Genomic DNA, 24,483 nt, shown 5'->3' with positions numbered 1-24,483 from the left:
ATAGATGGCTAAGGGTTTTGAAAAATATTGTTTGTTTTAGGGAACAAATATTTATGGCACCACCCTTATGTGGAAATTTGACATCTGGCAACTTCAGCTGTCTGGAAGACAGCCAGAAAATAAGAAAGGGGCCTCAGAGCACACAAAAAATAACTGTTGAAGGACTCTAGCACTACCACATGTACTTTACCACTGCAGAAGAGTTTGTTAGCCTCTCATTTGGCGCATGTTTACTTTTTATTTATCTGGAAACTTTAAATAATTTTGCTGGGGTGTGTGTGGTCCTCCCACCCCCTAACAGATTATAAACAACAATCTAGAAAGAGGTAGAAAAGTTGACAGAGGAAATAAAGTGATAGCAAAGGGAAAGCTGACATTAAAAGAGAAAGGCCTAAAAGTTACATAGTACTGGTATTTTCTATTACAGCAGGGTACAGCAAGGTATGGTCTTAATAATGAACTTACTAAGTTCATGTTCAGTGTCTTTTCTTCTACTGAAGAAGGCAAGGGTGTATGTAATGTGCCTACTTTAAAACATGGTCAAAGTTAACCACGTTTTGACGTGTTGAAATGGTAAATTCTGTAGAGTTTATATACTTGAAATATCACATTCTGGTGATGCTGTATTGGTGGCACACATTTGACCTTGTAGCTGATTATGGGAATGATGTTTAGTAATAACTGCTAACATTTATTGAGCACCTAGGTGCTGGCTTAGGTCCTTTCACACTATTAGCATACTGGTTAAGGCTTTGGAGACAGGCAGATCTGGGTTCCTATTCCATGTCTGACTGACTTTGTGACCTGGACAGGTTACATAGGCTCTCTGACCTTGTATCCTCACTAGCAAAATGGGAATCAATTATATACAATAAGGTTGTTGTGAGAACTCAATGAGGGAATTCATAGTACAATGCATGGCACATAGTAAGTGCTCAATAAATGTTAGGCATTAGTATAATTATTTTTATCATTATCATCCTCTTGATGATTATTTTGAAAGTATGATTATCTCCATTTTTCTGAAAAAGGAAGCTGAAGCCCAAAGAGTTTAAGTAATATATCCAAGGTGAAAAAGCTAATAACTAGTGGAGCTGGGATTTGAACCTTGATTTCTCTGACTCAAGGAGCCTCGTACTTTGCATTCACATTATGCTGCCTCCTCAGTGTGTGATTTTAATTCTATATTTTTTTAATACTTAAAGAAAATATGTGGTGGGAGAGGATGTGGGGAATGGTACTAGCTACTTCTCTTCTCCATTGTGTACCCAAGTCATCTCATTATAGGAAAAAAAGTTTCAGTAACTCAAAGATAAGCTCTTTTTACTCAACAGTTCAAATTAAATATGTAATATGTGTGTTGCATGTGCCATTAAAATCTTATAGGCCCTTCACATTAACAGACTGAACAGTTTCTTATGTGCCTAAATGTTTGTCCACATCATTTGTAGACTGTAAACTTAGAGCTATAACTGTCCTTTTTTGTAATTAGGCACTTAGTGCTTTTTGATGTTGTTTATTGTTATATGTGAGATGAAAGTTAGAATCCTCATCTCTGCCAACACCAAATGATACTTGAGGCAAATAAAGAAAAACAGGCTTGGGGCCTGGACACTCTGGAGATCTTCTGCCACTCCTTGCAAAAGACCTTGGAGAAGTGTAAGGTAATCATGGCTGAAGGTAATCATGGCTGATGGCATATGCCCTCTATTTATTGCCTCCCTTTCTATTGCTTAACATGCCCTTAGGCTCCCTTGACACAAAGTAACAGACGCATTGTCTTATTACAGCACAGACACCATAAGATAGTATGCAAGTTTGGGCCGTAGGCGTCCTTGAACCGAAAACACATTCTTGATCTGGTATAGTGTACTAAAGCTTGTCTGGAGGCGCCATCTACATAGCCCTTTCTTATTCTTCTTATGGATTTGTCTTTTTCAATGCATTTTAAATCTGGGCCACTGAGGTATGGTCCTGCTGCTGTTCTTCAGGTCAAATCGGTTTTTTTACAGGCACAGTCTCAGTAGGTAGAGGCCGGAATGCACTCAGTCTGAATCCTGGCCCTGCTGCTGTAAGCTCTGTGATCTTGAACAAATTTTCTAACTTGCTGAGCCTCAGTACCCTCATCTTTAAGATAGCTGTGGGGAGGGACTACACCAAATTAAAAAGCTCTCAGTCATTTCCCCCAGTGGTTGAGAGTCCATCTGCCAATGCAGGGGACACGGGTTCGAGCCCTGGTCCAGGAGGATCCTACGTGCCGTGGAGCAACTAAGCCTATGCGCCACAACGACTGAGCCTGCGCTCTAGAGCCCACGAGCCACAACTACTGAGCCTGTGTGCCACAGCTACTGAAGCCCGCACACCTAGAGCCCATGCTCTGCAACAAGAGAAGCCACTGCAATGAGAAGCCCGTGCACTGCAGCAAAGAGCAGCCTCCACTCGCCACAACTAGAGAAAGCCCACGCACAGCAACAAGACCCAATGCAGCCAAAAATAAAATAAATTTATATTAAAAAAAAGCTTTTGTACAGCAAAGGAAACTATCAGCAAAACGAAAACGCCACGTACTGAATGGGAGAAGATATTTGCAAATGATACATCCAACTCAACATCAAAAAAACAAGCAACCCAATTAAAAAACAGGCAGAGGATCTAGACATTTTTCCAAAGAAGGCATACAGGTGGCCAACAGGCACATGAAGGAAATGCAAAGAAAAACTACAGTGAGATGTCATCTCACACCTGTCAGATTGGCTGTTAAAAGATAATAAATAACAAGTGTGGGCGAGGATGTGGAGAAAAGGGAAACCTTATACAGTGTTGGTGGGAATGTAAATTGGTACAAACACTATGGAAAACAGTATGGAGTTTCCTCAAAAAATTAAAAATCAGACTACTGTATGATCCAGCAATTCCACTCCTGGGTATTTATCTGAAGAAAGCTAATTCAGAAAGGTATATGTACGCCTGTGTTCATTGCAGCATTATTTACAAAAGCTATGGAAGCAAGCTTAGTGCCCATTAATAGATGAATGGATGAAGAAGATGGAATGGAATATTCCATGCCAATGGAATATTATTCATAAAAAAGAATGGAATCTTGTCATTTTCAATAACATGGATGGACCTAGAGGGTGTTCTGCTAAATGAATAAGTCAGAGAAAGACAAATACTGTATGTTTTCACTTACATGTGGAATCTAAAAAACAAATGAACAAACATAAAACAAAAAAAGTCATAGATTCAAAGAACAAACAGGTGGTTTCCAGAAGGAAGGGGGGTGAGGGGAGGAAAGAAATAGGTGAGAGAGTTTAAGAAGTAACCTCCAGTTGTAAAATAACTGAGTCATGGTATAGCGTGGGGAATATAGTTAATAACTAATATCTTTGTATGGTGACATATGACTAGACTTATCGTGGTGATCATTTTGAAATGCATAGAAATATTGAATCGCTAAGTTGTGTAACAGGAACTGACAGTGTTGTAGGTCAACTGTACTTCAAAAATAAACTCATGGAAAAAAAGATCAGATTTGTGGGGACCAGAGGCTGGGCGGGCGGAGGGGTGGGAATTGGTCAAAGACAGTCAAAAGGTATAAACTCCCAGTTATAAGGTAAATAAGTACTAGGGATATCATGTACAACACGATCAATATAACACAGCTATATGTTATGTATGAAAGTTGTTAAGAGAGTAAATCCTAAGAGCCATCCTCATAAGGAAAAATACATTTTTTTCTTTTTCTTTCATTTTGTATCTGTATGAGATGATGGACATTCACTACACTTATTGTGATCATCACTTCATGTTGTATGTAAGTCAAATCATTATGCTTTGTACCTTAAACTTATGCAGAGCTGTATGCCAATTATATCTCAATAAAACTTGAAGAAAAAATAAAATAAATACATGTGGAAATACAAAGGGAAAAAGATAAGCAAAAAAGATAGTTATGGGGAATAGATGAAATGCCATATTTAAAATCCCTACTTTTTAAATACCATATTTTAAGAGTACCCTCTTGCCTGGTACCTTAAAAATGTTAATTCCCATATTGCCTTCTTCAAGCATATTGGAAAGTCTGCATTTCCAAGTTGCATGTTTTCTATTCCACATAGCTATAAGTCACTTTTTTTTTTCAATTCCAGAATGACTTGGAGAATTAAATGAAAACATATGAGGAAATTATTGTTTTTAAAGAAATGAGACAGTATTTTGATTTTTTAAAAGTACAAACTTCTTATTTGCTTAGCTTTGACTTCATTATAAGTAGTCTTATATATACTTTATATCTTAGTAATAATTTATTATTAATAAGATACTTTATATCTTAATGATAATTCTCAAGATACCAATCTATATTACAGTGTCTTAAATACTTATGCTTTCCCATTTCTATTGACCTTTCTTTCCAGGTTATAAAAGATGGAGGCTGGCTCAGTGGTTCGAGCCATCTTTGACTTCTGCCCTAGCGTATCAGAAGAACTGCCGCTCTTTGTGGGAGATGTTATTGAGGTGTTGGCAGTGGTGGATGAATTTTGGCTTCTAGGAAAGAAAGAGGATGTGACAGGTAAGAGGTTCATAATTCCTCACGTACAAAATAGACCACAGACCCTCCCTTCTTTCCATATTAAAAATAAAGGTTTAAGGGGAAGCCCAATAAATACACTTCAGATCCTTTTGTGTTTTCTGTGTGTGTGTTTACTGTGGTTTCTACCAGCAAGGAGAGAATGTCTGTTATCACTGCATCTCTCCTTACTGTTTCCTTTAAAAGGTTGACATGGTTAGGTACCAGCTGCCCTCCTAGATTCGTGGGTGTCCTAAATTGATTAAATCTGCCCTCTACCCTAGATGCACTTAACTCCCACTTTCCATGCACCTGGTTTCCTTTTTTCTATTCTTGAAAACATGTTAGCACCAGTTTCTTTTATGAATTTGCCAAGGGAAGGCTGGAAGTTTTTCCCCCACACTATGCATCTATGTTAAATCCAATCTTTAACTTATATATATTTATGGAAGTCTGGGCTGGAGTATATCATACAATCCTTAGAACAGACTCTTATTGTTACTTAAGCCACATTTGGGAGATGATAGATTATTTCCCAGTAGAAGTGACATCTCAGCTGAGATAAAAATGGTGAGTAGGAGTTAGCAAGGCAAAGAGGGTAGGCAGAGAGAATTGCTTATTCAGAGGCCCTGGAATGAGAGAGAAAGAACATGGAAGGACTGAGAAAGTTCAGTCTGGCATATGGAGTGTGAATGGTTGAGCGGGGGGAGATGGCATGGGGAGATGAGCGGAAGCTAGATCATGGAGGACAGCGCATGCCATGGAAAGGAGTTGTGGAAACAGGATACTGTAAACGTGCTTTAAGCACAATCAGATTTGTCTTTTAGAAGGCTTAATGCTGCAGATTGAAGAATGGTAGGAAAGGGCAAAGCCAAAGACAGGGAGGTGGGATGGGAAGTGGATGCAGTAATCCAGGTGAGAGGTGCTGATGGCTTGGACCGAGGTGGTGAATCTGGAGATAAGTGGACAGATGCAAGAGATAGTTAGAAGGTGGAATCAACTAAACTTTCCAGTGTGTTCCAACTGACAGGCCCTGTTTGTCTATTATTACTTGTTAAAACCCTGCCAGTCTTCAGATTCAACTGTAGTCTTTTTCATAAAATTTTTCATTTTCTTCCTGACCCATTTCCTACCTTCTCTGAACTTCCATAGCAATTTGTGTACCTAGGATGTGACACTGGATTTCAAACTGAATTATTGTTTATGTCTGAATTAGATTTTATGTCTGAATCAAATTTTAAGATCTTTCAGGGCCAAGACTGTCTTACTCATTTTCCCCTCTGCAGTGTGCCTTTGGTAGAGTGACACCCAGTAAATGCTCATTGAATTGAATTGCACTCTCTGTGTTCTGCATGCACCTAATTTTGTGCACTGCATGTTTTCTATACTATATTCTCCAGTGATGAGTACTCAGTGAGTTTTCAATTCAGGGTTTATAAATGGGCTCAGAAAAAAGTTTTTTGTCCTGGTACACAGACAGAAAAAAGGAATTTTAATATTGGAAATGTTTGCTTTTATTTTCAGGACAGTTCCCCAGCAGTTTTGTGGAAGTTGTTACCATTCCCAGTCTAAAAGAGGGCGAGAGACTGTTTGTCTGTATCTGTGAATTTACATCCCTAGAATTGAACAGCCTTTCCCTCCATCGAGGTAAGTTGATCATCCAAGAGTAGACTGTTTAAAATAAGATTGGTGGAGTCAGTCCATTTTGACAACTAGATCTTTTTTTTTGAATTTTTATGTGACTAACCTCTAGAGAGTCTTCAGTAATACCAAGATAGTGCTGACAATAATAATGCCTTATATTTGAGTAGCACTTCATAATTTCCACAGCATTTTTTCTCACAAATACATTCTCATTTCATTCTCAGCACAGACCTGGCAGGTAGCAAAGTGGGTATTATTAACTGCATTTAAAAAATAATGCAAGTGACTTCCTCCACTTACCATTAAAAAAAATGATAATAATAATGCGAATGAGATTCAAAGAATGTTACCTGCAGTTGAGAAGTTTTGGCCTCAGAATGTGAAGTTACATCACCTGATTATTTGTAAGTCCAGTATTCTCTTTCTACTGCCCCAGGTTGTAGCTACACTTCAGACTACAGTTATCTTTTTTTCCCGTAAAAATTGATATGACTTTGCTAACAACATACTATTTATTAATGCATAATAGTAGAGCAGGAATTATGGTATGCAAAATAAGAGAGAGATGCAAAACAGCCCCATTACTATTTAACTATTAGGTAATGTTATTAAAGTTCTCATCAGAACCAGTTTAAAGGGAAGTGGTTTAAAACGGATGGTCATAGCCATGTCTCAGTGATATTCCAAGTATTTCTCACTTCTTACACTCTGATAGACATACGAACGTCTAAAGAGTGACTAGACCGTTTCGGCACATGTACTTGATTAAGTCCATACACTTCTGCATAAGCACAGAAGCCAGTAGTGTTCCACAAACTGAAGCTTATGATCAGTGCAATTTTATGATGACTCACAACAGTCATCAAAATTGTATAATTTATTAGGTATGTTATTACTGTTGTTACTTACTCTTTTGAGTATGGCACTAAAGGGATAGGCTTAATTTCTTAAACTGTGTACACATATGGCAGAGAGAGTGCAGAGGTGGGGAGAGAGACCTAGCAAAGTCCCTAACCCTTAGTCAGTGAGAAGGAAGGAATATTGGGCTTTGACCTTAATCCTCAAAATCAGCTTTCAGAGTTTCTTGCCTTCACTTTACACTAAGCCTCTACCTCTGTTCTGTGTGCTTTTTTGCTAATCCGCGTTGGGAAGACAGACAGAAATAGATGAAGATGTTATAGGAGGGAGCCTCATCTGTCCCTACTCACAGCTCTCCCATAGGAGGGCTGAGTCCACATCAGACCATTCAGAGGGTCTGGTGGAAGCAAAGGCACAGTGGCTTCCACCAGAGCTGTGCAGAGGATGTGGGTGGCCTGGCATTGTTTTTTCCTACACCTGGTTCCTGGAGCAGATACTGTGTATAACAATGTACTATGTGGGAATATACAGTATGTCTACAGCATTTGAGGAATTTGAGGAAGTGGCTTCTGGAATTAGTTTTTTTGCTTCATAATATATCTTGCATAGTCAAGTCTTAGGTACTAAACAGATTTTCTGCTGAATGCCTCTCCTGGGAAGACTGGACTGATATGTTCTGAACTTGATTTGAAGTTAAAATCCACCTCAGGAATCCCAGAGCCACCTGAGATTCTCAGGAAAACCCTGGTGTGGACCTTTCAGCCACAAGTCACCTCTACCAAGACTGACTCAAGGTCAGGCTGGGTCCTGGAGTCTGTAGATCTTATCTTGACTATCTTTTAACAAGTTAAGGCTGTGGAGCTGAAAAACATAAGCAGAGCTCAAAAGAAGAGGATGCAGGGCAAGGGGGGATACATAGGAAAAGAGAGAATAGAAAGAGATGTACTAATTATTAGTGGTTTTGTCTTCTGTGATACTGTGCTGCCAGTAAACACATTGACTATTCAGCTCTCTTTCCTTCTATGCTGTTCACGTATTTTAGCTCTGTATGTCTTCCGATTTGAACATAATAGCCTCTGAGGATGGGGAAAGTAGGTGTATCTATACAATTTGTCTTTTTCTGGGAAGTTTAGCTTGAGACACAGAAATGATTTTAATTCCTCTTGTTTTCTATATATATAACATATTTTACTAGTTAGAAACAAAATCACTAAAAAAAATGAAAGTATTGTTTTATACTATATACAGTTTATGACTTGAATCTAAGTCTACTGCTTGGAATGGCCCTTCTACTTCTTAGACTGAAAATGGCCCTTCTTCTTTTTCCATTAGATCAGTGTCTCCGCTCATGAGTATATACATTCCTTTATCCCTGTCCTCTAGTACTATTAATCCAGTTCCCTGTTGTTTCTTTGCCTTTCCTTTGGTCCTTCAGTGTAGCAGTGAAGCTTCTCCTCTTCTGATTTAATATATGTCAGGAGGGATTTGGAAACCTTTAAGAGCACGTGGGATAATGTTTGAGATCTGTTTTGTTTTACCATGCTGCCTTTAGTTGTTATTATCTTTCAGAAATATCGAGAGTTATAAGAGAAAAAATTATATATTTTAACTATAAAATTATATTATTAAAAATATATATGTATTTAGGGCAGGCAGTATAGTTTAGGGGATAAGAATTCTGATGGCCCTAGATTTAAATCCAATTTCACAACTCAATAACTGTGATTCTGTACTAATTACTTAAGTTCTTTTGGCCTCAGTTTCCTTGTCTGCAAATAATAATACGTACATCAGGGTAGTTGTGAGGATTAAATGAGGTTATACATGTAACGCATCTGGCAGAGGGTAAGCACCCAATAAAGATTACCTATTTTATTATTCTCAACCTGGGATTCTTGGGGATCATGGATGTGCTTCGGGGGACCTTATTTCCTGATAATTATGTGAAGTTTTGTGTGTATGTACATTTTCCCTGGGAGATTCTATTTCGAATCCAGACCACCAGTGGTTCTTCCAGCAGGTGTCACCCTTTCTCCTTTTCCCGAAGCTTTCCATTTGTTTTGGTCTGTTCCCTGTATTTTGAGTTATATTTAAATTCAGAAACAAGTTTGTCTCTTAGATCAATGTAGGTGCTGTCCTAGAAAATAAAGAGGGGGAAAAAGAGAGAAAAAACAAAAAACAAAAACAAAACAACAAGGAAAAGATAGAGAAAGAGGAGAGAAAAAAAATTAGAGCAATGAAATATTTAATTGCCTGACACAACACAGAATGCTTATCCCTTGCCTATAAGCTCATGCTTCTAGGCCACCTCTCAACCCCCAGAAAAGACCAATGAAAATTAAATTGATAAACTTATTTACAAATAAATAGATAGATAAATGATAATTATCAGTTAAAGCACTTGTGTCATAAATCTGTGGTGCCATGTGTGTGAGATATCAGGATTAAGGTTCTGATATGGCTCGTGTGGAAACCCAGGTAAAGAGTGGTAGGTCTGCATAGAGTACAGAGTCCCTGGGCAGTAGATTTCAGTGAGGGACTTTATACTGCAGGGTCAAACTACTTATATTCAGATTCTAGGACATTCATTCTTTCTTATCATCTTATTCTTAATGCATTTCTTGTTCGAATAAAAAAATCTAACCAGAAGAAACAAGCAGTGTGGTGGCTGGGATTAATCGTGCATAAGCAAAAGGCTCAGGCTGACCCTAAGAGTCACCCCACTTCGTATTTTTTTGTTCACTCTATTCCAGGAGCTCCTCTTATTGTTGTTTTTGAAATTTAGAAATGATCACTAAGCAGCCTCTATTCCTAAGGCATAGGAATGCAAAAAACTCAGTAACAGGGCAGGCTGTAAAATAAAAGTGTTCACCAAAATTACCTCTAAAGTGCTTTTCAGGGCCTAAATCGTGACTTAAAAAAAACAAACAAAACCTTTATTATATAGAAATAATCAACAGAATGACAATCTGCCAGGTAATAAAGCTTATCAAAACAGTCACCCAGGGAGTTCCCTGGTGGCCTAGTGTTAGGGTTCCAGCCTTTCATTGCCATGGATCTGGTTCGATCCCTGGTTGAGGAACTGAGATCCTGCAAGCCGCATGGCACGGCAAAAATAAAAACAAACAACATTGTTTTCGGACTTCCCTGGCAGTCCAGTGGTTAAGACTCTGTGCTTCCAGTGCAGGGGACATGGGTTTGATTCCTGGTCAGGGAACTAAGTTGTGCCGCATGGCCAAAAGAAAAAAAAAGAAAGAAGGAAAGGGAAAAAACAGTCTGAAAAAAACAACTGAAAATAGGAAAACAAACCCTGTTATAAGGGTTTCATGAAGATTTGGTAAAACAAGAAAATATTCTAATTCTGCAGGTTTAAAAAAGCCAGTTCAGGGCTTCCCTGGTGGCGCAGTGGTTGGCAGTCTGCCTGCCGATGCAGGGGACGCGGGTTCGTGCCCCGGTCCAGGAGGATCCCACATGCCGTAGAGCGGCTGGGCCAATGGGCCATGGCCGCTGAGCCTGCACATCCAGAGCCTGTGCTCCGCAACGGGAGAGGCCACGGCAGTGAGAGGCCCATGTACCGCAAAAAAAACCAAAACCAAAACAAAACAAACGAACAAGCAAAAAGCCAGTTCAGGGACCTCCCTGGTGGCACAGTGGTTAAGACTCCGCCTGCCAATGCAGGGGACAAGGGTTCGATCTCTGGTCTGGGAAGATCCCACATGCCGTGGAGCAACTAAGCGTGTGTGCCACAACTGCTGAGCCTGCACTCTGGAGCCCGCGAGCCACAGCTACCAAGCCTGCATGCCTAGAGCCCGTGCTCCACAACAAGAGAAACCACCGCAATGAGAAGCCCGCACACCGCAACGAAGAGTAGCCCCTGCTCGCCGCAACTAGAGGAAGCCCGCGCGCAGCAACGAAGACCCAATAGAGCCGAAAGGAGGGAAGGGAGGGAGGGAGGAGGGAAGGAAGGAAGGAAAGAAGGGCAGAAGGAAGGAAAGAAAGCCAGTTCATTTCAAAGCCAGGAGAGTGGGAGTTTTGGCACGCTTTTATTCTTTTTTTTTTTTTTAATTTTTGGCTGCGTTGGGTCTTCGTTGCTGCACGCTGGCTTCCTCTAGTTTTGGCAAGTGGGGGCTACTCTTTGTTGTGGTATGCGGGCTTCTCATTGCGGTGGCTTCTCTTGTTGTGGAACACGGGCTCTAGGCGCGCGGGCTTCAGTAGTTGTATCACGCGGGCTCAGTAGTTGTGTCACGTGGGCTTTAGAGCATAGGCTCAGTAGTTGTGGCACATGGGCTTAGTTGCTCTGCGGTATGTGGGATATTCCCAGACCAGGGCTCAAACCCATGTCTGCTGCACTGGCAGGCAAATTCTTAACCACTGTGCCACCAGGGAAGCCCACACTTTTATTCTTAATCACCAAAAGACCTACTGTGTCTGAACAGTAGCCATGTCTCCAGTGAATTCCCTCTGTGGTCCTGATGGAATGGCCTTAGAACTAGTGGGGGAAAAAGTCACTTGTAATTCTCAGGACCCCAAGCTCTGACCAATGGATATTGAATCAGGAATTAAAGGAAAATAGAAATATAGGACCAAGACCCTATTTTCAGGGACATCTAAGCAAAACAGCATGAAATCAGTGAAAATGTATTGGGTGCCTACCAGTAAATGCAAAATCTTACATTAGAAGCTGTGTAGTATATAAAAATACAAGTGTCAAAATTGTTGATATAAGTGATCATTTCTTTAGTAGGCTACAGATGGCCAAGATGTGTGTAGGCTTCTAAGGTTTCTCAGGGAAGCATGCTAAGGTTTCAGATGGAGAGGCTTCTATAGGAGACAATGAAAGTCCCCTTGTGTGGAATAGGGTCTCAGAGGTGAGATAATATTGGATAGCTGGGGATGGGGCAAGGGGTGGTTGTGACTGGATGTGAATACCAGTTTGCACTGAGGTGAAAACATAAGAGTAGCCTTTTGGTAGCTTAGTTAACTAAACCTCTTTGGAGAGTGTCCACAGCAAACTTATTTTTTAAAATATATTTCCCGTAGTAATAATAGGATTATTAGAGTAGAAGCCTTAGGCGGTAGGTAGAAGCCTTCATGCCTCATGGTAAACTTTTGAGCAGGGGAGGGATATGATAAAATGGGTACATTTGTAATCTTAGTTTGGCATGAATGATTTGGCAGACTGGAAGAGACAGTGTCTGGGGCGAGGTTTAAGAGTGAGATATGATGGGAGTTGGATGAGGTAGCAAAGAGTAAGTGACGAATGGAATAAATATTTTGAGAGAAGAAATTAGAGGACGAAAGGAAGTTAGAAGCGTGGAGCTAGTTAAAAAAGTTAAAACTGATGATCTACAAAATGAATAGTTCATAATCAGATAATTAAAAGTTTGCTGCAAAACAGTTTGCTGCAAAACTATAGGGTAATTTTTTAACTGGGGCAAATCCTTTCCTCACCTTCTTCAATAATAAGGCAGATGCTAACTGTTTAGCTTATATTTTGTGAAGATAGCCTGAAACAGCAATATTGGAACTACTGGTTATTTTCAAAAACAAACTGCCGATTACTAGAACGTTCTTCTAAGATTTCATTATGATGTATTTTCAGGATAAGGATAGTTCAAGAAGGGCTCTAACAAAGTGAGAGAGTGGCATGGGCATATATACACTACCAAATGTAAAACTGAGCTAGTGGGAAGCGGCCGCATAGCACAAGGAGATCAGCTTGGTGCTTTGTGACCACCTAGAGGGGTAGGATAGGGAGGGTGGGAGGGAGGGAGAGGCAAGAGGGAAGAGATATGGGGATATATGTATATGTATAACTAATTCACTTTGTTATAAAGCAGAAACTAACACACCATTGTAAAGCAATTATACTCCAATAAAGATGTTTAAAAAAAAAAAAGAAGGGCTCTGGAGAAAATAAATGAACAGTTTGTTGTCCACACCCTACACTTCCAACCCATTCCTGAAGATTCTTTCTTTGTTCGATTTTTGATATTGAATATAATTTAGTGTGAGAAATTAGATCCATCTATTCAAAGGACTATAGTGGCCATGACTATATTCTTCATCATTTATAAATGAATCCAGTGGTACAGACTATTGCTGGTAGTAGCATTTCTCTAACTTTTTGATCTTAGGATGCCTTTACATTCTTAGAAGTTTTTGAGACCCTAAAGAGCACTTGCTTGTGTCAGTCTATTGATATTTACCATATTAGCTGTTAAAGCTGAGAAATTTTTTAAATTATCAGTTTATTTTTAAAAACTCATATTAGCATTAATAACATAAATAACAGTTTATGAAAAATAACTAGTTTCCTAAACAAAAAAAATTTAGTGAGAAGAGTAACATTGGTTTGCATTTTCTGCAGATGTCTTTAATACTTGGTTTAATAGAAGAAATCTAGATTCTTTTACTTGAATCTATATTCAGTTTGCCACGTTACATTGTTTTGACTGAAGTATATGAAGTGTATGAAGAAAATATGATAGTTTTGACCTCACAGACCCTCTGAAAGGATCTTAGGGATCCACCCCCAGGGTTCAGCAGACCACATTTTGAAAACCATGGGTTTACAGGAATGTTCACTATATTGTCACTAAATTGTCAAAAAGTGTTCATGCACTTAAAACTCTAGGTTTATATTCCCTTGAATTTGGTAGCTATTTAAGATGATGAGTTGCACTATTAGTTATACCAGTATCCTGCTGAGGTGATAACCGAGGTCATTATCTTTGCTTCTCTTCTCTTTCTTCAGGTGACCTAGTGGTTCTCGATGGCACTCCCACTGCCGGCTGGCTGCAGGGCCAGAGCTGCTGGGGTGCCCGGGGCTTCTTCCCATCCTCATGTGTTAGGGAGCTCTGCCTCTCCTCACAGAGTCGGCAGTGGCACTCACAGAGTGCCCTTCTCCAGATTCCCGAGTATTCAATGGGACAGGCCCGGGCACTGATGGGGCTCTCTGCCCAGCTGGATGAGGAGCTGGACTTCAGAGAAGGGGATGTGATTACCATTATTGGAGTTCCTGAACCAGGCTGGTTTGAAGGGGAGTTAGAGGGTCGAAGAGGCATTTTTCCGGAAGGTTTTGTAGAGCTTTTGGGGCCCCTGAGGACTGTGGATGAGTCCGTAAGTTCTGGAAATTGCGATGACTGCATTACTAACGGTGAAGTAGGTACCAACACAGGAGAAGAGAGACAGCCAGAAGAGGAAGGCGAGCAGCCAGGCACCTACGGGATTGCCCTCTACAGATTCCAAGCCCTGGAGCCAAATGAGTTGGATTTCGAAGTAGGCGATAAAATCCGAATCCTGGGGACCCTGGAAGATGGCTGGCTAGAAGGATCACTGAAGGGCAGGACAGGCATCTTTCCTTACCGCTTTGTAAAGTTATGTCCTCAAACAAGGGTGGAGGAAACCGTGGATCTGCCACAGGAAAGCAGCCTCACCAACATCCCTGACACATCTTTGGATTGTTCAGAGGACTTCTTAGAAGTGGAAGGAAAAAGACATGAATCTCATGAGTATAAAGCAGAGAAGTCCAACTCAGTTATTTCTGAAACATCCACTTCCCCACTGGAGCATCTGACTTCTGAGTATGAAGAAGACAAAAACTCTCACTGGGATGTGGGCACCTCAGAGGGGCCCCCAAGAAGCACAGGTTCAGGGCATGAACAGCTTCTTACCAAATACTCTTCCACAAAGGATCCTTCAGAGGTGGTAAATGGTGTTACGTCCCAAACTCCAGTACCTTTTCATCCCGAATTGCAGAAAAACCAGTATTATTCTATAGGAGGAGGAAGCAACCCCAGCCCCAACCAGTACTCTGACCCTCTTCCTCTAGAAGCAAGGACTAGAGACTACTCCAGCCTACCTCCCAGAAGAACATACTCCCAGCCGAAAACCCTTCAGAAGCCAGTGCCACCTCTTCATAGCACCTTTTCCCGTTTAGCCTCCAGGGCAGTCAGACCCAGCCAGTTGAGCCCTCAGCTCCAGGGCATGGCGAGGTGTGTGAAAAAGCACCTCACACCCAAAGAAAATGCTTCCAGCTTTTGCTCTGCATCAGAGAGATCAGAGATGAAGCCTGGTCTGCAAGACAAGGCACCTGCTGTGGAAGCAGTGGCACTTTCAGAGGGAGACGGCAACACGGACCTGGATTCTAAGTTGACACAACAACTGATAGAGTTTGAGAAGAGCTTGTCAGGGCCCGGCACAGAACCAGATAAAATTTTGCGCCACTTTTCAATCATGGACTTTAACTCCGAAAAGGATATTTTCCGAGGTTCCTCGAAGCTAATCATCCAGCAGGAGCTGCCTGAGAGGAGAAAGGCTCTAAGGCCACCGCCACCCCGTCCCTGTACTCCAGCATCCACTCCTCCCCATTTGCCAGTGGACCAGAGCCTGAGACCGGAACCACCCTTGGCAATGCGACCCTCTCGCCCCGCTCCCCTGCCTCCCTCGGCCCAGCAAAGAACGAATGCAGTACCCCCCAAGCTCCTAACCTGTAACCGTCCTGGCTGGGAGAGCCTAGAAAAGGAGAGCCCTGAGAACATGGAGAAAACTTTGGACCAGACTTCCCAGTGTCCCTTAGTCTTGGTGAGGATTCAGGAGATGGAACAGGACTTGGATATGTGCTGCAGGGCTCAAGAAGAGCTGAACTTACTGCTGGAGGAGAAGCAAGAGGAATCACTAAGGGCAGAGACCCCTGAGAATCTTGAGTTCTACGAAAGTAACATTGAGAGTTTGAACATGGAACTCCAGCAGCTTAGAGGTGAGTGATGAGGAGATAGTATATACTTGTTTCTTGACACCCACAAGTCCAAGTAACAGCCTACCCAGGCTTTTAGGGATATGTTACCACCTATGATGGACAGTTAAGGAATGGTTTGCTTTTTATTACCTAATTTCTCACTCTGTCACCACAGTTAGATGGCTCTGTCTGAATGTATCCTATGACCACTATAGCCTCCTAACTCCATTTGCTGCTCAGGTAAAAAAGCTCAGACCTCAGTGACATTTATACCTCCTATACCTCTGTGACATCCATAACAGTTGTGCAGATGGAAGTCCCCAGATATAACTTTCTTTAACCAGACTCTGCTCAGGACTGAAGACTTCCAGGCTAAGACTCATGAGAAAACAGTATGTTGTATCTTTGTGGTCCAGGGTCTAAGTTTCAATAATAATAACAAACATTTATTAATGTATTAATAAGCATTTGTCACAAAGAATCTTCACAGCTACCTTGAAGGTACTGGGTTAATTCATATGGCTACTTTATAGATGAGGAAACCAAGACTTGCAAAGATTAAGTAGCTTGCTAAGGGAACCGGGAATCGAGCCCATGTCTTTAACTACTATGGTTTACTGTTTCCCACCTTGCACATTCAAAAATTGAAATGCTGTCTCTTAACTTGGGGGTGACCAGGCTCTGGAGACTTCATTTGTATTCACCAGCCTATCAAGAGAAATAATTTATAAAGTAGGAAGAAGAAAAGAGTGAGATAATAGCAACTGGTCTAGGGCCTGAGGAGAGCATGACTGCATGCCCTTTGGCATGCGTGCCAGAGAGCTCTGAACCTACACGTCCTTAGGAAAGTCAATAATAAAAAGCACTCTGTGGGTCTAGGAGTTGCAGGATCCTAATAAATAAAAACAAGGTAATGGTGGCCCAGAGAGACTAAATCAAGATGGCAGACCAAGTACACATACCAACTTCCCCTTGTCCTTTAGATCTCTAAAAGTGAATGGAAAAATAATAATAAAAAATTCCAAGAAGAAAGAGTATTATCAGAAGGCCAGAAGTCGAGTAATTTTCTGAAAGTTGGAAAGCAGACGGATTACAGAAAGAGAGGAAACCTCTGTCTAAAATATGCTCAGGCAAGAATTGCTGTGCAAGTGGGCACAGTTCTGTGGGAACTCCAAACTCAGAGGCATGGCCCGGGAGGGTGTCCTGGAGCACATGCAGGGTGATGAATTAGGGACCAGCCAGATCACTGGGCCCCTGGGTCATTTGTGCTCAGCAGGGCAGTGGTGACATTTGCTCTCAAGGTAAAGCACGAGGGTGAGCACCTAGACATGTCCTCAAGAGGGTGTTCATTTAATATGAGTATCTGAACTCTTGGGGAATGCCAGATACCTTGACGATTTCAGAGTGCCTGAAAAGGAATCCTGAGGGAACTTTGGCTCAGCGCTACATCCTCAAAGCCATAGCAAGCCCCAGATTCTCCATCACCTTCCATACATACAAGTTTTGAGATATACTTGTAAACTGTTCTTGCATTAGATATACAGGTGACAGAGAACAAAACTCTCCCAAATTCCAGGTAGCAAAAATTTCTCAATAATGATACTTATTAGAATTAGTAGTGTTCCAGAGAAATATTATGTCTTCTATGCATAAAAACAGTGTGCAGTGTTTTTAAAGGACTATGTGGGGTAATGGACTGGTACTGAGGGATGAAATTGGTATTCTTTTTTGTTCAATTGACCTTCTTTTTCAGGACTAATAATTCAGCTTGTGTTCTTACTATGTTTTTTTTTTTTTAAGTTCTAAAAGTTTAATGCTGTGAAAGACCTGCAGTAGGTGTGTATAGTCTTAATCAGGAAACTGTCCTTTATTTGCATTCACCAAATACAGCATTGGCTGTATTAATATTGACTTGATTGCTTTTCAATAGGTGTATTATTTGTATCAATTGCTAGTATGATGAAATTACTTATTTCTTGCAATCACTGACAGTTCCTCTTAAGGTCATCTTTTTCTGTCTTCATAAAAAGTATATCCAGCAATACAAGAAGTCCCTTGAAAGAGGCAGAATTAATCAGTTTGAGCACCAGGCTTTACCCCTCCAATCCAGTCCCATACAATCTCTAACCTTGAAATTTAAGGCATAAGATTTAAAGAACTTTGATACAGTATTTATCTAATCCTGATTGACATTATATTTAGTTGTTTATATGCCTCTCAATGAAAATTTTAAGCCTAATGAAAAGACAGATACTGTACATTAGTTGGTTTGTCATTTCCCACACACCTGGTATAGTATCCAACAGGTAGTAGACTCAGTAAATACTTGGTGAATTTAGTTTAACTGAATGAAGTTGAAGTTTCTGCTCTACCTTCCAGAACTTTCAAAGATCTCCTTCCTCCATTGTTACTTTGAACTTGGACTACTGGAGAGCTAAGGACTGTCAGTGCTGAGATGCTGGTCCCCTTGTCAGACACAGTCAATGGTAGCAAAATAGTCCAGTGCTGTGCCAGACCCAAAATTAGGTTCTTTATTGTAGCTATTGCTCCTCCTTCCTCTTCTTTTTTTTCTTCTTCTTTTTTTAAATAAGAAAATGTATGGACAAATGCCTAGCTATGCTTATCATGTGGTAGGCATTTAATAGGGGTTTGAGAAATTAGAAGAAATATAATTAAGAAGCACTTCTAATTGCAAGACTTAAGTATAAGAAGAAAGGGTATGGCTTTATTTATTTGAACTGTAGTCAACTGAGGGCTCTGGTTTGTGCTTGGTGGTTTTAGAGCAGGATACACGTGACGGTTTGGTTTACATTCAGCTCCACCTTATGCATATAAGTGTGAATCTAGTTAGATCAACAGGGAATACATTGAATGGATTCAATTTAAGTATAGGATGGTATATAGATTTACATATAGCTCACACTTAAATATATATAGCCTTTATACTGTTCTTCATATTGCTCCTTAAAACTCTGGAATTATTACATCATGAGGACTCATTTCCTAGAAGCTGTATTTTTTTTTCAAGTCTGATATGTTACCTTTTACAGTTTTCTATTTCCTGTAGGTATCTTTCAGCTTGTTTTTTATTTTCTTTACCTATGGTAAGAATAGTTATTTTATAGTCTGCATATGATAATTCCGAGATATTAAGTCTTAGTGGGACTGTTTTTGGTGTCACATGGTTCTTATTCATGTGGTCTAGACTCCTTGTGTGTCTGGTTACTTTTTACTGTGTGCTAGTCATAGTATTTGGAAAACATTAAGACCGGAGATGAAGGCACCTGTCTCCAGAGAGGATTTGCACTTCTTTCTGTCAGCTGCTTCTGGTCAGCTAATGTTTCCCAATTCCTGAAGGATAGTAATCTTTGAGATTCAGGAACAAGAAATTGGAATTCCTGAAATTATAAATTATTCTGCATTTTAAAAAAAACTTTTATTTACATGTTCTTAAGTAATAACAGTAATGACTGTAATAATCAACAGTGAACAATTTTCCTGTGTTAGGATTATACTAAAAGTGTCAGAGATTTTATGTATATATACACATATATATGAAATAAATGCATAAGTTTTTATTATTATGAACCAAAATATTATGAGATTATATATTTTAATGACATGTAAAATTCTCTACCTGATAATTAACTTTGAAATATTTTTTACTTTTTTTTTTAAATTTTATTTATTTATTTTTGGCTGCGTTGGGTCTTCGTTGCTGCGCGAGGGCTTTCTATAGTTGCAGCAAGCGGGGGCTACTCTTCGTTGCGGTGCGCGGGCTTCTCATTGCAGTGGCTTCTCTTGTTGCAGAGCATGGGCTCTAGGCGCTGCAGGCTTCAGTAGTTGTGGCTCGTGGGCTCCAGAGCGCAGGCTCAGTAGTTGTGGCGCACAGGCTTAGTTGCTCTGTGGCACATGGGATCTTCCCTGCCCAGGGCTCGAACCCGTGTCCCCTGCATTGGCAGGCGAATTCTTAACCGCTGCACCACCAGGGAAGTCCCTATTTTTTACTTTTTACTTTAAAATAATTTTGGATTTATAGAGAAGTTGCAGAAATAGTAGAGTTCCCTTAACCCTAATATCTTACATAACTCAAAAATATTTATCAAAATTAGAAAATTAACATGACACTAGACATCTGATAATATAAAACATTAAAATAAGGGAATATTAACACAAAATAAATGTTAAATAAAAATAATTTAAAAACTGTAAAATCATACCACAAATATTTAGTATTTAAAGTGATTTTTAAAACAAAATTTTAAATACACAAAGTATTAGTTGATCTTTGTTTTGTGGCTAATATTCCAGACATAGGAAAAAGTTTCCTTTGATGTTGGTTGAGTGTTAAGAATGTATCCAAAAACATCTTCAGGTGGGGCCATTAGGGTACATGTTGCTTTGCATAAGCTCATAATCTTTCTTTTTTTTTTTTTTTTTTTTTTTACAGACAGGTTTTCTTTTTTTATTTTCTAGCAACTATTTGCATTGAATATTTCTAGTTTTTAAATTTTAATGAAGTATAGGTGATTTACAACGTGTGTTAATTTCTGCCGTACAGCAAAGTGATTCAGTTATACATATGTGTGCTTGTATTCTTTTTTAACAGTGAAAATATTTTGTCTACTTGCTCTGATTTTGACTTTGCCATTGGAATCAATATTGTTTTGCTAATTCAAATTTTAGACAATAAATTTGTGACAATATTCACATCTTTGAAAATTTTTTTAATTGAAATAATTAACATACAATATGATGTTAATTTCAGGTAATACAACATAATGATTCAATATTTAATATTCACATCTTCTCTGCATTTCTCTTGTTAAAATACTTACAAAGAACTATAACCTGTAGCAAATACAAACACTGGAAAACACTGAGCAAACATTTTTGAGTAGTATTAAAATAATGGAACATTTGCCTCTGAGCAAGATTCAATGCTTCACAGAATCATGTGTCAGAATTGCCAATTTAAGGACTTATTTTACTTCTAAAATTTGATATTTCTTGGACCATCACTTACAAGGTTTATATAAAATATACTGTGCAAATAAGCTTATTAGTATTTATTTATTTTTTATTTTTATTTATTTTTGCGGTACGCGGGCCTCTCACTGTGTGGCCTCTCCCGTTGCTCCGGATGCGCAGGCTTAGCGGCCATAGCACACGGGCCCAGCCGCTCCACGGCATGTGGGATCTTCCTGGACCGGGCCATGAACCCGTGTCCCCTGCATCGGTAGGCAGACTCTCAACCACTGCGCTGCCAGGGAAGCCCCTTATTAGTATTTATTTTATTTGCAAGAGTGACTCACTGTTAGCGCACAGGGCCATGAACACACGTGCTTTATAAACACATTCATAACATAGCAACAGTTACAAGCAATACTAACTGATTAGATCCTAGTCACTTTTCTCCTATGTACTTTTGTCCCGGTCAACCTTAATCGTTACTCTGTGGGTCAGTATTTTCTGCTCTTGCTTTCAACTTGGCACTGGTAGATTCTTTCAAACCAGTAATGTCTCTACATTTATTGTTAAGCTTTATTCTCACAGAGAATTATAGTATTTTCTCCTTTTTTTCCAGATTTCTCGGCTGATTTTTTCTTACGATTCAGAAATCGTAAGATCGTAATATAAATTATATAAGTATTATCGTAATATAAATTCCTTAAGCAACGCTGAGGAGGAATTCCCACATGGAAACGATATCATTCTCAGTCCACCTCCACCTTAAACTAATTTCAAGGCTTAAAGTACCTTGGACGGTGAAAGTATTAGAGCCCGAGATGTAATTTTGCAGGAGGGCTGGTCCATTTCTGATTCTCTCTCAGGAGTCTCTGGAATCTTAGCTTATTTATAGAAAAGGTCTCCTTTTAGACTCCTTACCTTGCCTTGGGCTTTGGGTTATTGACCTCTTCTCCTCAGAGGGCCATTGAAACAAAAGCTGAGTTTTCTGGGACTGGTAGATGCCCCAGGGCATTGTAGTTTCTGTGGTTATTTACCTCTCTGGATTCTAGTTTTCCTTTTGGTTTTGGCCTGTACTCTGCCATCTTGTCATTGATGATAGTTTTAAGATTTTTAAATAGTTCGTCTAACTTTTTAAGCTTTCTTTCTGTGAGATGGTTGGCCTAAACTTCAATTATTGGAAATAGAAAGTCCTTTATTAGTAGTTTTAGATAAGCTAGTGTTTGGCTATGTCTGAGAATTAGGAGTTTTAAGTCTGGAATTATCATGTAGAGTCAGGGTAGAATACTAGGAGGCATTTGTGAGTATAGTGTGTTGGGGAATGATATGTCATTGTAGGCTTCAGGATGGTATCGAGTCAATCACTCATTCATCCAGCAAATGTTGGTTAAGTTTTTACCATGTGGCAGGCACTGTGTTAAGGGCAGGGTATATAGTAATAAACATAGATGTGTTGTCTGCCTTCCAGGAGCTTCTGGTCAGATGAGTTGCTAATTAACAAGTAGAAGTCCATATCTAAAACACAGTACCTTACTAGTTTGGGAAAGAATTCTTATACCTGAGGCATTCCAAGGAGTCTTCAGAATAATAAATTGCTTAATAATTTAAGCATATAATAATAATTGAGTTCCCTGGTGGCCTAGCGGTTAGGATTCCGGGCTTTCACCGCCATGGCCTGGGTTTAATCCCTGGTCGGGGAACTGAGATCCCGCAAGCTGCGAGGCATGGACAAAACAAAACCAAAACCAAAAATGGTACCTTCAAATCTGATAAATAGTTTGGCTTCTGAAGCAGTAGAAATATTCAGCATTAGTCCACAGACTTTTCAGATTTACCAGTACAAGTTACTTTTAGAAGCCCTTATTAGAACTACATCCTGTGGCCCTGAGAGAATCTCATTTTAGCATATCATAGTCCTTTTCTACCTCGAGGAGAGGTTCACATGCCTGAATTGGACAGTCAGGGTTGTACATTCATTTCTTTACTCAGCAAACATTTCTTCAGCACATAGTATGACCCAGGCACTGGCTATACACTGATTAATAAAAAGGATATAGTCATAGTATCATTCGTATTTGTGTATCTTTGAAACTCTAGTGATCATACTGATATTGACCTCTGTATTTAATCACACTGTCTGTCTGTCTTGCTGCCTTTGAATTATGGCCATAGTTAATTTCTGTGTGGGCCAAGACCCTGTTGTTCTAAATCAGTGCAGTGGTTGGTAAATTGTAGAGTCAGCCTCTTCCACATCAGGAACCTTGCTCCTAAACGTCTCCCCTTAAGGTAATACCAGGAAGAAGGTTGGCCATAGACACTCGGGGTAATTTTTAATTTGAATTTTAAATGACTGTTGCACATCAAATCAGAATATGTTTTTCAGGAAAGTAACATTTTCACCAAGATATTGGGTGAGATCTAAGGTCCACTAAAGAGAGCCATTAGGTTAACCAGTTGGAGAATGACTGATATGGAATAATAACATCTTTACACTGAAGTGATACATAATATTCCAGACAGATTTTTAAAAATTGAAAGTATGGTTTTTCTACATACAGAAGCAATTTATTATTCTGAAGACTCCTTAGAATGCCTCAGGTATAAGAATTCTTTCCCAAACTAGTAAAAGGTAATAGAGTTTAAAAGGTAAAACGTTTTGTGGTCTTTTAAGTTATAAAAGTTCATGTAAAAGAAATAATGGTTTTTCTTTCTAGTTTGTCAGTATATAAGAAAAAACCCAATATCCTCGGCTTTTGTAACATCTAGTTCAGGGTGTTGGCTCAGTAAAAATTAGCTCAGTTACTTGTAATGGATTTTATCTTGGTATATAAATCCATAAAACAGCAACCATAGTCAGAAGCCATTCAGAGTCCATGTTGATTCAGGACAGAAGCTAGTTTTCCTTTTAGGAGACAGGGTTTAATGTATGTCAAGAACCGTAGCTAGGAATGGTTACTTATAATTAGCCCGTGACTCACTAGTCTTTGCAGTTTGTAGTGTGGCTTTGTGAACATTTCTTCACCTCAGCTCCAGGCAGAGGGGTGGAGAAACTGGAATAGCTCCAGGGACTTCAAGTATGGGTTTCAGATTTCACCCAGGCTTTGCAGCACTTAGTGAGAGGACCTGCCTGTAGCTAGCCTCCTGCCTCAGCCACAGGCATTCCTGCTGCCACTGGCTACCTGAGCGTGTTGACTACTACTGTTCACTTTACCAGATGTAGCAAGACCCCAAAGATGAAAAACTCTGGGGCAGTCATTTATTCAATAAATACTGTTGAGCTCCTGCTATATTCCAGGCAGCGTTCTAGAGTTATAGCAGCGATCTCTGCCCCCATGGGGAGAGACAAACAATAAGTAAAAATATGCGTATTGGGCTTCCCTGGTGGCGCAGTGGTCAAGAGTCCGCCTGCTGATGCAGGGGACACGGGTTCGTGCCCCGGTCCGGGAGGATCCCACATGCCACGGAGCGGCTGGGCCCGTGAGCCATGGCCGCTGAGCCTGCGACCCTGTGCTCCGCAATGGGAGAGGCCACAACAGTGAGAGGCCCGCGTACTGAAAAAAAAAAAAAAAAAAAAAAATATGCGTATTATTAGGAGGCAAAAGAACCTATGGAATCAGGGAAGTGACTTTTGAGTGAAGATCTGAATGATTGTAGGAAGCCAGCCAAACCATTTTGGGGGGTGGGGGAGATTATTTCAGGCAGCTAG

General features: G+C 39.9%; 1 protein-coding gene across 3 annotated transcripts in view; it reads left to right on the top strand.

Moving 5' to 3' along the window:
- The window catches only part of DNMBP (dynamin binding protein), a 111,055-nt gene that overhangs the window by 29,824 nt on the left and 56,748 nt on the right, over positions 1–24,483 (top strand). For all 3 annotated transcript variants that reach the window (XM_029245755.1, XM_029245756.1, XM_029245754.1), the window contains exons 2-4: positions 4,416–4,570; positions 6,092–6,214; positions 13,827–15,830. In XM_029245755.1, coding sequence (XP_029101588.1) covers positions 4,426–4,570; positions 6,092–6,214; positions 13,827–15,830 — 2,272 coding nt within the window. In that variant the 5' untranslated portion in view covers positions 4,416–4,425. The remainder of the gene's footprint in view (positions 1–4,415; positions 4,571–6,091; positions 6,215–13,826; positions 15,831–24,483) is intronic.

The sequence above is a fragment of the Monodon monoceros genome, unplaced genomic scaffold (assembly GCF_005190385.1).
Source record: "Monodon monoceros isolate NGI ecotype Baffin Bay Population unplaced genomic scaffold, NGI_Narwhal_1 Super_Scaffold_4, whole genome shotgun sequence".
In the NCBI taxonomy this organism is placed as follows: Eukaryota; Metazoa; Chordata; class Mammalia; order Artiodactyla; family Monodontidae; genus Monodon; species Monodon monoceros.
This window is presented reverse-complemented; position numbering and strand designations above follow the sequence as displayed.